Raw genomic sequence first — 12865 nt, 5'->3', positions numbered from 1 at the left:
GTCTTCACAATGAAGTGACAATATATACTTAAGAAGGGATGGGTCATGTAAAAAAATAAGAGTTTGGGCAGCACAGTTTAGTGCCACCTTCAGCCCAGGGCTTGATCCTGGAGTCCCGGGATCAAGTCCCACGTTGGGCTCCCTGCATAGGGCCTGCTTCTCCCTCTGCCTGTGTCTCTGCCTCTCTCTCTCTCTCTCTCTGTTTCTCTCATGAATAAATAAAATCTTTTTTAAAAAAAGAGTTTAAGTTATTAAAATTATGAATTAAAAATATGCCAAAGGATGATGGTTTCCCCTTCTTTCTGGTCATTCTTTTCTCATGTCTCCAGACAGCATAAATTGTATACCTAAAGTCTTGAATCTACCATGCTATCCTGAAAGTCTGAATATTTAGAACTATGAACGGACCATGTCACAACACAGCCCCTTACTGGCTAACCACACTGCTCTAAGGAGCAGCAGGCAATTCCAGAGCAAAGCTGCGTGGACTGCTGGCTCTGCTGTCCTCGCTGGGTGTGTGCTTCACCGGAGCACTGAGGCCCTTGGACTTGGAGCTGCATCTTCTTTTGCTGAGCCAAGCTTCCTCACCTGCAATGCCCCCTGCAGGGCCATCAGCAGCCAGGCAGCCAGGTGTGGGTTCAAACTCCACTTACAGGCCAAGGAGCTAAACGCAAGTTTTGCAGCCACTTTTCCATCTGTAAAATGGGCTACTCACCCCTACCTCAAAGGTGTTAGGAGAATGAAGTGTGATTAAACAAATCTGCCTTACAGGCTGAGCCCTAAGAGAGGCCAACTTACCCCAGGCACTCCTAGCCCACAAGGGCCACCCTCCGACTCCCCCAGACCAGGTCGTGCCCAGAGGGGCCACCCCCCGATGCCCCCAGACCAGGCCGTGCCCAGAGAGGCCACCCAACTTCCCCAGACCAGGCCATGCCCAGGTGGGCCACCCCGGACTTCCCCAGACCAGGCCGCTCCCTGAGGGGCCTCTTCCGACTCTCCCAGACCAGGCCACACCCCGAGGGGCCACCTCTGACTCCCGGCAGACCAGCCCACGCCCTCAGGGGCCACTCCTGACTCTCTCAGACCAAGCCACACCCAGAGGGGCCACTCCCAACTCCCCCAGACCAGGCCACCCCGGGATGCCCCCTGACCAGGCCGGATGCCCTCTGACCAGGCCGCACCCAGAGGGGCCACCCCTGACTCCCACAGACCAGGCCACGCTCTGAAGGACCACCCCCAACTCCCCCAGACCAGGCAGTACCCAGAGGGGCCAAAACCATATGGGCAGGAGGTGCTCTGACCCACTCTTTTCTCATCACTACTATAAAATTCTGAGTAAAAGATTTGTTTTAATGTCTTAAATGTTTACACCTTTTACAATTTTCACATGGTGGTATCTATTTCACTTTGTTCTATCCTTATTTTTTCTCTGGATAGGATTATGGGTAACATTTCTTCCTTCCTGCTCATCTGTGTTCTCATAATTTCTGTTCCTGGCCACGCTTCCCACCAGGGCAGGAACACAAACACCTCTGAACTACAGGGTGCATCCATGTTTCTTTCTTCTCAGCATGGATCCTAAGGAGGGAGAGAGAACCCAAGGGGGTCTGGTCTTGGACTTGTGGCTCTCCTTGCAAGGGAGCAGAGTATTTGTAAGACAAATAGGAGAGGGACGGTGGGAAACCCATGCTGTGCCTTCCTCACAGGCCTCTTAGAACTCTGGCAAGGCCACAGTGCCCTCTGTCCCATCCCACTGCCCTTGGCCACACTGTCCTCACATCAAGAGATATAATGTCCATTTGTCTGCTGTGCAGCCACCAGAACCAGATATGATCTTATCACCCACAGGGGCAGAGGCATAGTCACTTCCTGACCTAATGGCCATCCTGAAGGAGCAGGAGCAGTGCTACGGGAAGGTGGTTGCATCACACAGCTCACAAGTCCCAACTTGCAACGAGAGGCAGGTGCTATTTCAGGCAGCAGTGACCATAACACTCACCCAGGCAGACAAGAGTCCTTGGGCAAAAGTGTGCTAAATAATGTGATGAGCCTGGATGAATCTACTGACTACTGGGTGCTATTAGCCAAGACCCCAAGCTTCTCAAAAACACAGAGCTTTTCTTCCACAAGGTCTTCTCAAACCTAGTACCAAGAGAGAAAGTAATCCATACACTGTTCCCACACGTAGAACTTGGCTCTACCAAGTAGAGCCCTCAGTGTCCCAGGGAGAAGCACATTATTCACTTGACCACCAATGTGACTTTTCCATCCATGCAATAGTCATCTGTTAGGGGCTCCTGTGGGTGAAGCACATGCCGGACATTCCATAGTAGAGGTATCACTCAAATGAGTGACTGTCCTTCACAATGATGGCCCCTGCTATGCAGAGGTACCTTCTCATCAGGGCTCTTAGGGACACAGGTACAGACCAATGTATACACAAAGGGCTTCTAATGGGAAGATGACTTTACAGTTTTCAGAGCAATGCTACCTATGCCACTAACCCCCCAAGACCTATGTGGGCAGAAATGTAAATGCTGACAGATCCAGATTTATCTAGATGTTATATTCCTGAGCTCATGAGCCTGATGACATGTACAGATGCAGCGCTAGTCTGTGTTTGAAATGAATACCCTGGCTAGTGTCTGGATGTGTATCACAGTTCCTGGCATATAGTCAGTGCTCAATAAATGCTGGCTATATTATTACTACAATTATCATGAGGTCACATCTTGAGAAAATAGGTATCTCCTATAGACTCACCAGACTCATTTACTACATAACACAAGAATGAAAATACAAGAAAACAGTCCAGAAACTCAATAGTCTTTATACTTATTATGCAGTAAAATGTAACATGTACCCGTTAAGCACTCACGTTCGTTTTCTCAAGTACCAACATACCCATCCAGAGGTTGTTCTTTGTATCTGGGAGACCATCTTAAATTGTGGGGTGAAGGCACTCTGGATTCAAGAACAATAAAGATGTCTTTTCTAGAATTGATTTATGTTTCTTAAGATAAACAGATAATGTAAGCCAATTGCCCAAAGTAGTTCAGAAAGCAATTAGTTTTTCCTCTGGCTGAGAAAGAAGAGAATAAATAAATACCTCTATCAGCACAGTATTCTATGAGTCTTTAATGTTAGTATTTCATTAAAAATATGAGGAAAAAAGCTCCTGACAACTCTCCACTGGAAAAAAAATAAGGTGTTCAGGGATACTCTGCTAGACACGTTGACAAACCTCTTCTGTCATGCAAAAGCACATGGCCATCTGAGCTCAACTGCAGGCGGGACCCTTGGCCTCAGAATGCTGCTCCCAGGAACAGACACTCAAGTCTCTAAGTCCTGGGAGCATGGGCCACACCATCTGACTCTAGTCTGCAACAATCTGCCTCCACGTACCACCCCTTACCAGAGGGTACATCTGTGAGGATGTCAGAAAACTGGTCCAAATTCAGGGACAGCAACCGAGGAAAGGATGGACTAGACTGGGCCCTTGCCTGGAGACAGACAGTGCTATGATGGATAGGTCACAGTCCAGGGCATAAGGAGGCAGAGCCGGGGTGGGAACACAGACCCTCCACCTCTCGGTCTCGTGGGCGCCTTCTGCCGTAGCACATGGGTGAACGGATCTGCCACATGACGTCGTCCAAGGGGGAAGCCCCCAGTGCAGCAATATTGAATAATTAAGAGATCAGGAAACAATAGTAAATAAATATAAGTAACAATTCCTAAAAAGGTTCAAATTACAGCAATCACAAATTCACTTTTATACCTATTAAATAACTCAAAGAAAACTAAAAAAGGTATTTTGGATTTGGAGGCTTCAGGAAAACAGAGGCCTTTACTAACTGCTAGCAGGCAATCAAGCAATGGAGAAATGTACCATTCATAGCCATGTGGTAGCACTCCACACTGAAGAATTTATCTCCAGAAAATCATTTTTTAAAAAAGACATACACAGGAAAAGCTGCTGATAATACTATGAAGTTACAGTAGTGAGAAAACTAAGCTTCCCCAGTGGCCACTGTCAGGCAAACTTCATTATGGTGTTTCATTCCTGTATGGTGCTCTGCATTTGATGGAACAGGTGTTCTGAATGTCTACACCACAACCCCCAGAACATGGTTTGATACCTGCTTCATGTAGGCATAGCACATGGTCTCGGCAACACGCTTCCCTTCATCGTAGCAGGCTCGCGGTCCTATGGGGTTCACGTGGCCCCAGTAATCCTCACTCTGAGGGTGGACTTCAGGATCTAGGAGTATGGGAAAGTAAGACCGTGTGTTCATTCAGTCATTCGCATTCTGAATAATGAGTATTTATGACGTCCAAGGCTGCTCTAGAAAAACCAAGGTAAACATTTACAAATGGGGAGATACCTATCAACGTGGCACAGGCCATTTTCCAAGTTTCAGAAGGATGCACTGCTCTTATCTCTCATATTAAGTAAGGACAGTACTTTACAGGGATAAAAAATAAAAGACCAAGGTATCTCAACTACAAGTGTCCCTTCTCTTCCATAAATTGTTCTTAACACTTATTATACAGACTATAGTTAAATGTAGTCTATGTGAAGGGATATATGGCTCCACTTCATATTTACAAAATACATAATTATAGTAAAGCATGTACTTATTGAAATGATTTTAAGAGCATCTCTGTGCAACAGGAGGATTTTCCCATGTGCCAACAAGACGAGAACAAACTTGAGAACCTCAGTGAGACTATTACTTCCCCCTTCTGAGTAGGGTGGAAGGATGGAGTGTCAGGCAAATGACTGCTTGTTCCTTTAGCACACATTTTACACTTCCCAATTCCTGTTTTTCTGATGTGTAAATCAATCACATTTTAAGATGTGCCAAGGGAACTGATTATTTAAAGAACTCTAGCAACAAATTATTTTTTAACACAAGTGTATTTTTGGAAAGTGAATTAATACCTAATGTATATGGTACATACAGTCATGGTATAGAATGTATAAATCTTTGCCAAGAAATCTGGACAATACACAGGAACTCTGTATTATAAATTCATTTCTTGCTTATCTTTTTTTTTTTTTTTTTTTAAAGATTTTATTTGTTTGAAAGAGAGAGAGAAAGACTGGGGTAAGGAGCAGAGAGAGAGAAGCAGGCTGCCCGAAGAGCAGGGATCCCAATGTGGGGCTTGATCCAGGACTCTAAGATCATGACCTGAGCTGAAGGCAGATGCTTAATCAACTAAGCCACTCAGGCACCCCTTTTTGCTTATCTTAAAGCCAAAATCTGACTTCAAGCTCATGGGAACAATAGGACCTTTGCAGGACAAACACATGAATGCACAGGCACCCAAGCTGGCTGGCCCCCTTCAGGAGGCCGGCACCCCTTCTACAACATGGCGAAATCAAGGCAAAGATCCAGACCTCTCTAGCCACTGCTGTGGTTTAAAATTCTCTTAAGAAGGGAGCACAGTTTTACTGCAGGATGAGAGAAGAGGTCTATGGCGAATACTCCCTGAGAGAAGAAAGCCAGTGACTTAATTTCACACAGATGTAACAGATGATTGATAGCAGACCTTTTTTGGGGATATGTGACAAGAGTTGGGCCACCTAGACTCCAAAGAGACCATCATAAATTTGGCAAATGCAAGAAAGAGAAGATCGGGCACACTTGTGTGTCTGCCTCTCGATGGGCACCCTGGGCTGAGGTGTCCAGATGACTGAGGTTCAAGACGAGGCTTTACAAAATCCTCACATGTTGTTGCTATAAAAGTTCTGGAGTTGAAACTAATTTCCAATTAATCTCCCTTTCTCAGCATGTTGGAGGCTAAGACATCAAACACCCACCCCATGAAGCGTCAGTTTACTGCACTGATCAAACACAGGAGCTGAACTGTCACATCTCAATGTTATTTAAGAACCCTAAGGGACACAAGCTGTCATCAGACATACAGATAATGAAGAAGGCGACAGGAAGATGATTGGACAGGGGTCCTTGTAAGAAGAAGGGGTCCAGTAAGAAGAGTACTTTTATATATGGGACATTTAGAAAGAGCCCTTTGAAATGTATCAACACCCTCCTCTTGTGACACATGAAGCCAGCAGAGGAAGCCGAGGGGAATCTTCTCTCTAAAGGGAAATTTACTGATCCCTTGTAAGTCTTGCTACAGAAACAACAGGGAGGGGAAACTTAAGTCTACTCAATGCCTGCTCCAAAAGCATCATGGTAAATGGGTTGGGGGTGGATCCTTTTAACTGCCGAGATTCAAGGTGGATGGTGCTTTCTACCTTTTCACAGGGAGTACAAAGAACAGAACTGCAGTTAGTAGAATTTCCTTGTTTCTGTAATTATTTTTTTCACTTGGTTCCCTTATTTAAAAAAACAAACACACACCTCTTCCTATTTTGCCCCTTCACTTCCTCATTTTTCCATCCCAAATAGTAACGTGCAGTAGACAGATTACACCATGTCAGAGCCTCGCTTCTGTTGCTTCAACTACACAGTTCTCCACAACCCCACACCAGCTGGCTGAGCACCAAATGTTAATCAGCGTGCACTGAACATGCAGCCTTCACCCTGCTCCGAATGCTGGCTTCCTTAACAGGCCTCGAGGGTGGTGAAAGTTGATAAAACAGGCTCAAGAGTTTTCTGGCACTATCTCTTAAGATTCTTCCAGAAATCATTGTATAACAGGTGAGGCAATCAGCACCTATCTCTTCGCCAAGTGAGCAAAGGCCAACCTCCGAGTTCCCAGTGGGTTATGCTCACCACTCCCGCTGCTAACACCCAAGAATGACCCGCACCAGCTAGACTGGCAAGAGAAATCCCTGATGAAGGATTTCCAGGGTCCTTTCAGAGCTGAATGGAAAAAAACACTCTGTGGGTTCGTAAGTGGTAGGGCCTTCCTGGAAAGGTGACAGGAACACAGTCCTCTGAGAGCGTTCTGGGGCAGGAGGAAGAGGGGTTCAGCCCTGAGAGCAGACCACAGAGGGTTCAGATGGTAGGCCTCTCTGCTGCCTTACACACAAACAGGGACAGTAGGCTGGGCCTTCTTACAATGGAATCCCGACTCATTTTTGACTCCTTCTTCACCTAATACTGTCCCCTGGGCCCAGAGCAAGTGCCCCTGTGGGAGTCCCGCTACTCACCTCCATACACCTCTGAGGTGGAAGCCAGCAGCAGGCGAGCGCCAACTCGTTTTGCCAGTCCTACAGAAAGCAAACATCTGATCAGAGAGGTAGTCGGCTACGGGGCAACAGGGAGATTACATATGCACATGTGTGTAGCCAATTTATGTCATTTTTTAGCATCAATCATATCTGATCATTTGTGCACTGTGAACCATCGGCTCATAGCGCATCTATGTTGGAACCAAAATAAAAACAAGAGCAGTAAGAAAAATACAAATGAACCATCAGACACACAGTATTTAGTCAGATACTGCTAAATGGAGGCAGGGCCAAATGGAGAATCTGTGAGTTTGGGAAGGTGCGGGCTTGGGGTTACCGCTGGTAGGCAGAAGCCAAGGCTGTTCGCACCTTCACTTCCACTATCCTCCCCACAAACTCGTCCAGCTGCCACCTCCTCAACACACCATGTGTCACTGTGTGTGTACCCGAGGCAGTCTTCCTGGCTGGGCCCCTCCACCCCATTCTCCTGTCTCCTTCAATGCTCTGCTTCTCCAAAGTGAGCTGCCACATTCCTGTGACCAGCTCTGAACCATTTCCTGTATAAATCCCCCCACAGGTAGAACAGCCTAGAACATCAGGCTCTATGGTGGTCATGAAAGTATGAAAGTCCTCCAGACACTCTCAGATTTCTAATGTTAAGCAGTTCATCAGAGGCTCACAGCCCTAAGGCAAAGAAACTCTGGCCCTTCAGTTAACCTGAAGGTACTCCCCCACAGTGCCTCCATGCACAGATGCCACCAGGCCCAAGGGCTGGCTGTGCTAGCGCTCTGCTTGGGGCAGAGGTCCAGCAAGGCACCCGTGAAGTGCTGGGGAAGGAGCTGGGTGGGCACACACAAGCTGTAGGCACTTCTACGGAAGCTGGGTGACTAGAAATGTCCTAAGCATGAGGGGCCCCAGGGGTGTGGGTGAGGTAGCACCAGGAGGAAGGAAGCAGGGAGCCATGAAGAGTGAAGATGTGCATCAAGAGCAAGAGAACAGGGCTGCAGAACAGTAAGGAACTAGAAATCGTCTGTGCCGATGCCACGATGCAATGCAACACAGGACAGAGCAGGACATGGAATTTATAGGCTTTATACTTTATCCCATAGAAGCTCTAGTTTCAAAAGGAAGGATCCTGAGGTGTTTTTGATGGTCAACTTTTGAAGTAACTGTAGATTCAAATGCAGTCGTACAAACTAACAGAGGGATCCTGTGAACCCTTTACCGAATTCCCTCAACAGTAAAACCCTGCAAAATTAGAGTATGATGCCACAAGCAAGACAGTGACATGGATACACTCAGGACACGGAGCATCTCCATCGTCACATGGACCTCTCAGCAGGGGAGCCAGGGGAGCCCATGGGCACTGCTCCAGTGCCTGGTTTATGCAGACTGGACAAAGGAGTCTCATCTTGAAGAAGCCGAGCACGGGCCCAGAGAAATAGGGAGGCACAGTGAGGGAAGAGCCTCACTGGGAAGGGGCCAGGTGGGGTTCGTTGCATCTTATCTCAAGTGCAAAATGATTAAAGACAACACTTCTCTCCATTCAGCATAAGAAGTCTTACTTGGGTCTCTGTGGCCTAGCAACTGCCTGTAACCTCCCTGCCCCGCCCCCCGCCCATTTCAGCTTTTTGTCCCTGTAGCTCTGGAAAGCAGTTTACCATTCCTCTTCAAGACTTCCAGACTTCAAGACTTGGGCCATGGCTCAAGAGTCCTCTCCACCTAACACTTCACTGGTACCTCCCTTCTGGAAGGGTCCCTTCCTCACTGGTATGACTGGTGCCCAGGACCGTATGTCACCTCCTGCAGGAAACACCACGTTCCCCAGCAGAAGAGCCTGAGATGATCCTTATCTGAGGACAGGAATGTGTCCTGGGCACAGTGATTAGTATTCATTATCATTATAAACATCTGGCTTAGAGGCTTTTCCTCTGCTGCATCTAGCTCGGGTACAAAGGAGGTGGCTGGGGAAGCAGAGAGTGTGTGGGCAGGTGGCAGGAATGGGTAGCAAGCAGCTCTACCAATGTCTTACCTCTGAGCAGAAATGGGGACTCTGTTTTGTCTGGCGGCCAGGGCAGGAGTTGCAACAAAGAGAACAAATGCCCTTTCTAGACTAGAAGAATGAATCATTTTACTTCACACAGAGCTTGACCCCCTAGAGTGTTTAGTCTGAGAGATTCGAAAACCAATCTCCGGCTGCCCTTTCAATCCCCTGTCTCTGTGCTTCCTCAATTAAAATTTAGTGCTGTGTTTCCCAAATCCATTTATAGAAGCTGTTTTAAATGTTCCCAAAATTAAAACCATTTTTCACTTGACATTTTAAAAAGTGGTTCCTTTTTTCTATTTTGCAACTATTCTAGCCCCTAGCTTTTGAAACCCATGTCAAACTTCAGATGTCTCTAATGCAAGCATTAATATGCACATGTCACCCACAGCTATAAATCTAAGGGGTCTTGTTTGTGAACGTGCATGGGTGGCCACTTTTAAAGGTGCTCATGCCATCACCTTTCACTTCCAAAGTGAATACTGCAGTTCAGTCTAGACTTGGACACTCAGCTTGGACAACCCCATCAGGTATGCCGGTCTCCTGCTCCTCCCAGGAGTGCTCCAGAAGCCCCCGTGTGTGTAGTCCGCACCAACCCAACCTCGGATCAGAGTCACCAGTGCCTCTTCTAGCCCAGAGGCACACACACCAGGTGTGAGGGGAAAGTGAGCAAAGGATGTGTGGTCACAGTGTTGGGTAGTCACTCTTCCTGGGAATTTAACTGAGGAATGCAGACTGGTTACTATGATGGCTGTGTTCCCCTGTGACAACTGATGGCTCATAAGGTCACTCTGAAAGAGCACAAACAGGGGATGAAGGAGACCAAGATCTAAAGACCAAGATCAAACTCTTAACAGAACTTCAATGACCTATGCTTGGAATTGTCTGGCGTATCCCTAGCAACAGCTGCGAAATAAGGAAAGGACAACTTACCCAGCATGTTTAATGTCCCGATCGTATTGGTCTTCAGGGTCTTGATGGGGTTATACATGTAGTTTGGAGGGGAGGCTGGGGAGGCCAGGTGGTATATCTGGTCAACTAGAGACAAAAATGGAAGTGATTTTCCCACAGGTGATTCTGGAGGAAAACATTAGAAACATCTCTGCATCTTTCACTGAAGTCCCAGTTGTTACTGTTTTATTCTTCATAAGAACTAATTTGCTTTTGCAATTAGAACTTTAAACAAAAACAAAGTCTAATTGTCTGCAACAAAAATACATGGGGGCCTGGTTATCTAGGCCTGTTCTCTAATGAGAGGAAATCTGATTACAGAGTTGACTGTTTCTGAGATCTATCCCAGATATAGTTCGCAAATCAAAATGAAGACTGATTTTTCAGACACTGAATTAAGCATGAATATTAATTTAAAGCAAACGAGGTTTTTGATTTGTAAAACCAATCTGACATAAAAGCACTAAAATATGCTTTTGTTGCTTTGTTTTCACATATTTTGTGTACATAAAACCAGACCCTGAGATGACAGTCGGAGGGTCATTTTTGTTTTCGTTGACTGATTATTTATTAAGCATCTGCTCAGTGGCTCAATAAATAATCAGTCAATGAAAACCAACAAAAATGACCCCCTGACACACTGGAAACCAACATTAATAATGAAACTTCAGTCATCAAATGCCTATTTCAGGAAGGACACAGAACAAGGGTGGAGATAAAATGACAAATCACCAGCTCTGGAGGATCCTGGTCTGATGAAGGAGACTAGGCAAGGAGTCTGGCCTCTAGGTAGACCTGCCTGTACAGAGAGATGGGCCAGGAGCTCATTCACACTCGGGTTACTTGGGAGTAAGGGTACTGTGAACCATGGAGGAGAAAGGACAAAATTTCTGTTGAGGCTCTGAAAGGTCTAAGTGACAAGTTTGGTATGGTGACAGTGTACGAGACTTTAAATACCAGGATAGAGGCTGGACTTGCACTGACAATGAAGATTGTTGAGTTTTAAGCCGGAGGCATTTTGAGAACATAGATTTTGACACCAATCACTAAGCAGCTGAAAACACATTATAATTATTATCATAATTTTGAGGGTAAAGTACTGTTATTCTTGTTTTACACTAGAGATTAAGAAGCTTGCAGATGAAGCAGCTAAAATAATGACAAAGCCAGGATTTGAACCCAGTTTAATATAAATCCAAACCTAGAGCTTTTTGAGCACTATATGGTACTACCATCAGTAAAGCTGCAGTAGGAGAGTGGTTTTTAAAACCATGAATGGCAAAACGAGTGGGTTCTACACAACTCCCCTCATGCACAGGCATGCACTGTAACATTGCCACCCCCAACCCTTGCTCTCCTGGGTTGTACTGGCCACACAACAGAGAGGCCCCTGGGAAACAACATCTCCCTGTGAAATAGCAGCGATGAATAAGCATGTTTAGGAAGCCATCCCTACAGACAAGTCTGGGCTGCACCATTCTACTTCAGCTCCAAGTGAGAGAAAACATCACCACCATCATAGCAAGCCAAGGAACAGGTGGTCTGAAACACCCCTGCCAACAAGAATCCTCCCTGTACATGGCTTCAGCACCCATATAAGAGGGCCCACAGGTACTCCCCTGGTCTCCCACCCTCTTCCCATCCAGGGACCACTGCTCTCTTTTAGGTAACAGCACATTAGGGGCTAGGTTTCAGAAATGACAGGCAAAAGATAAACTGGGAAAAACAGTCCTCATGGTAAATTCTCCAAAACAACTTTTTCAGAAAACATCCCCTCCCACCAGAAAGTGCCCTACCTCCCCACCCACATCCACTCACCAGCTGTCCCCTGCTGAAAATCTCCTGTCATGCCCAGGATGGCATGGGAATCACTGCAGTGCCTTCTGGGGGCTGGGGTTACTCTGGAACATGCTCTCCCACCAGGGGTGAGAGCTGAACAAGTTTCTTATCTTCCAACAAAGGGCAAAAGTGGTGGCTCTGTACAAGAGCATGATATTCTAGACTGTGAGCTTGGTCTCCACTCAATTCACCCTAATTATCTCAGTCTTTCAAGCCCAAGCACATGTGGGAGGCTCAATACACAAGTACCACTAAGACGAGGAGAAAGGGAAGCAGATGGTTATATGGAGACAGTATCTTTGGAAAGGGGTTCTAGTTACTATGCAGGCTCACAGAACATTCTGGTAAATGATGTGTTTCTCCTATACCATGACCATACCTCAAGGGAGGCAAGAACAACATGTGTAAGACTGTGGGTCTCATCTGCTGGATATTTATTTGTGAGGCTTCCCTCTTGCTAAGACTTCCAGCAAATTTCTGATGAGATTTTTAAAGAAGTCTTCTTATTTTAAAAATACTTCTGCAATACCATCTCTATCAAAATCTCAACAATGATTTTTACAGAAAAAAAAAAAAAATCATCCTGAAATCCATATGGAATTTCAAGGGACCCTGACTAGCCAAAACAATTTTGAAAAAGAACAAAGTGGGAAGACTTACATTTCCTGATTTCAAAACAATACAAAGCTACAGTAATCAAAGCAGTGTGTTACTGGCATAAAGACAGACACACAGACCAATGGAACAGGATATGGAGTCTAGAAATAAATCCTTGTGTACACAGTTCAGTGATCTTCGACAGGATACCAAGCCACTCAGTGAAGAAAGGACAATCTCTTTAACAAACAGTGCTGGGAAAATGAGTATTTTTTTTTAAAAGA

At 45.9% G+C, this 12865-nt stretch overlaps 1 protein-coding gene across 4 annotated transcripts in view; it reads right to left on the bottom strand.

Annotated features, from left to right (window-relative positions):
* UXS1 (UDP-glucuronate decarboxylase 1) overlaps positions 1-12865 on the bottom strand; it is a 94407-nt gene that overhangs the window by 24217 nt on the left and 57325 nt on the right. For all 4 annotated transcript variants that reach the window (XM_072844365.1, XM_072844366.1, XM_072844368.1 and 1 more), the window contains 3 exons: positions 10128-10232; positions 7130-7189; positions 4140-4261 (listed from right to left, as the gene is read on the bottom strand). In XM_072844365.1, the coding sequence (XP_072700466.1) occupies positions 4140-4261; positions 7130-7189; positions 10128-10232 (287 nt within the window). The remainder of the gene's footprint in view (positions 1-4139; positions 4262-7129; positions 7190-10127; positions 10233-12865) is intronic.

This window comes from Canis lupus, chromosome 11 (assembly GCF_048164855.1).
Source record: "Canis lupus baileyi chromosome 11, mCanLup2.hap1, whole genome shotgun sequence".
Lineage (NCBI taxonomy): Eukaryota > Metazoa > Chordata > Mammalia > Carnivora > Canidae > Canis > Canis lupus.
This window is presented reverse-complemented; position numbering and strand designations above follow the sequence as displayed.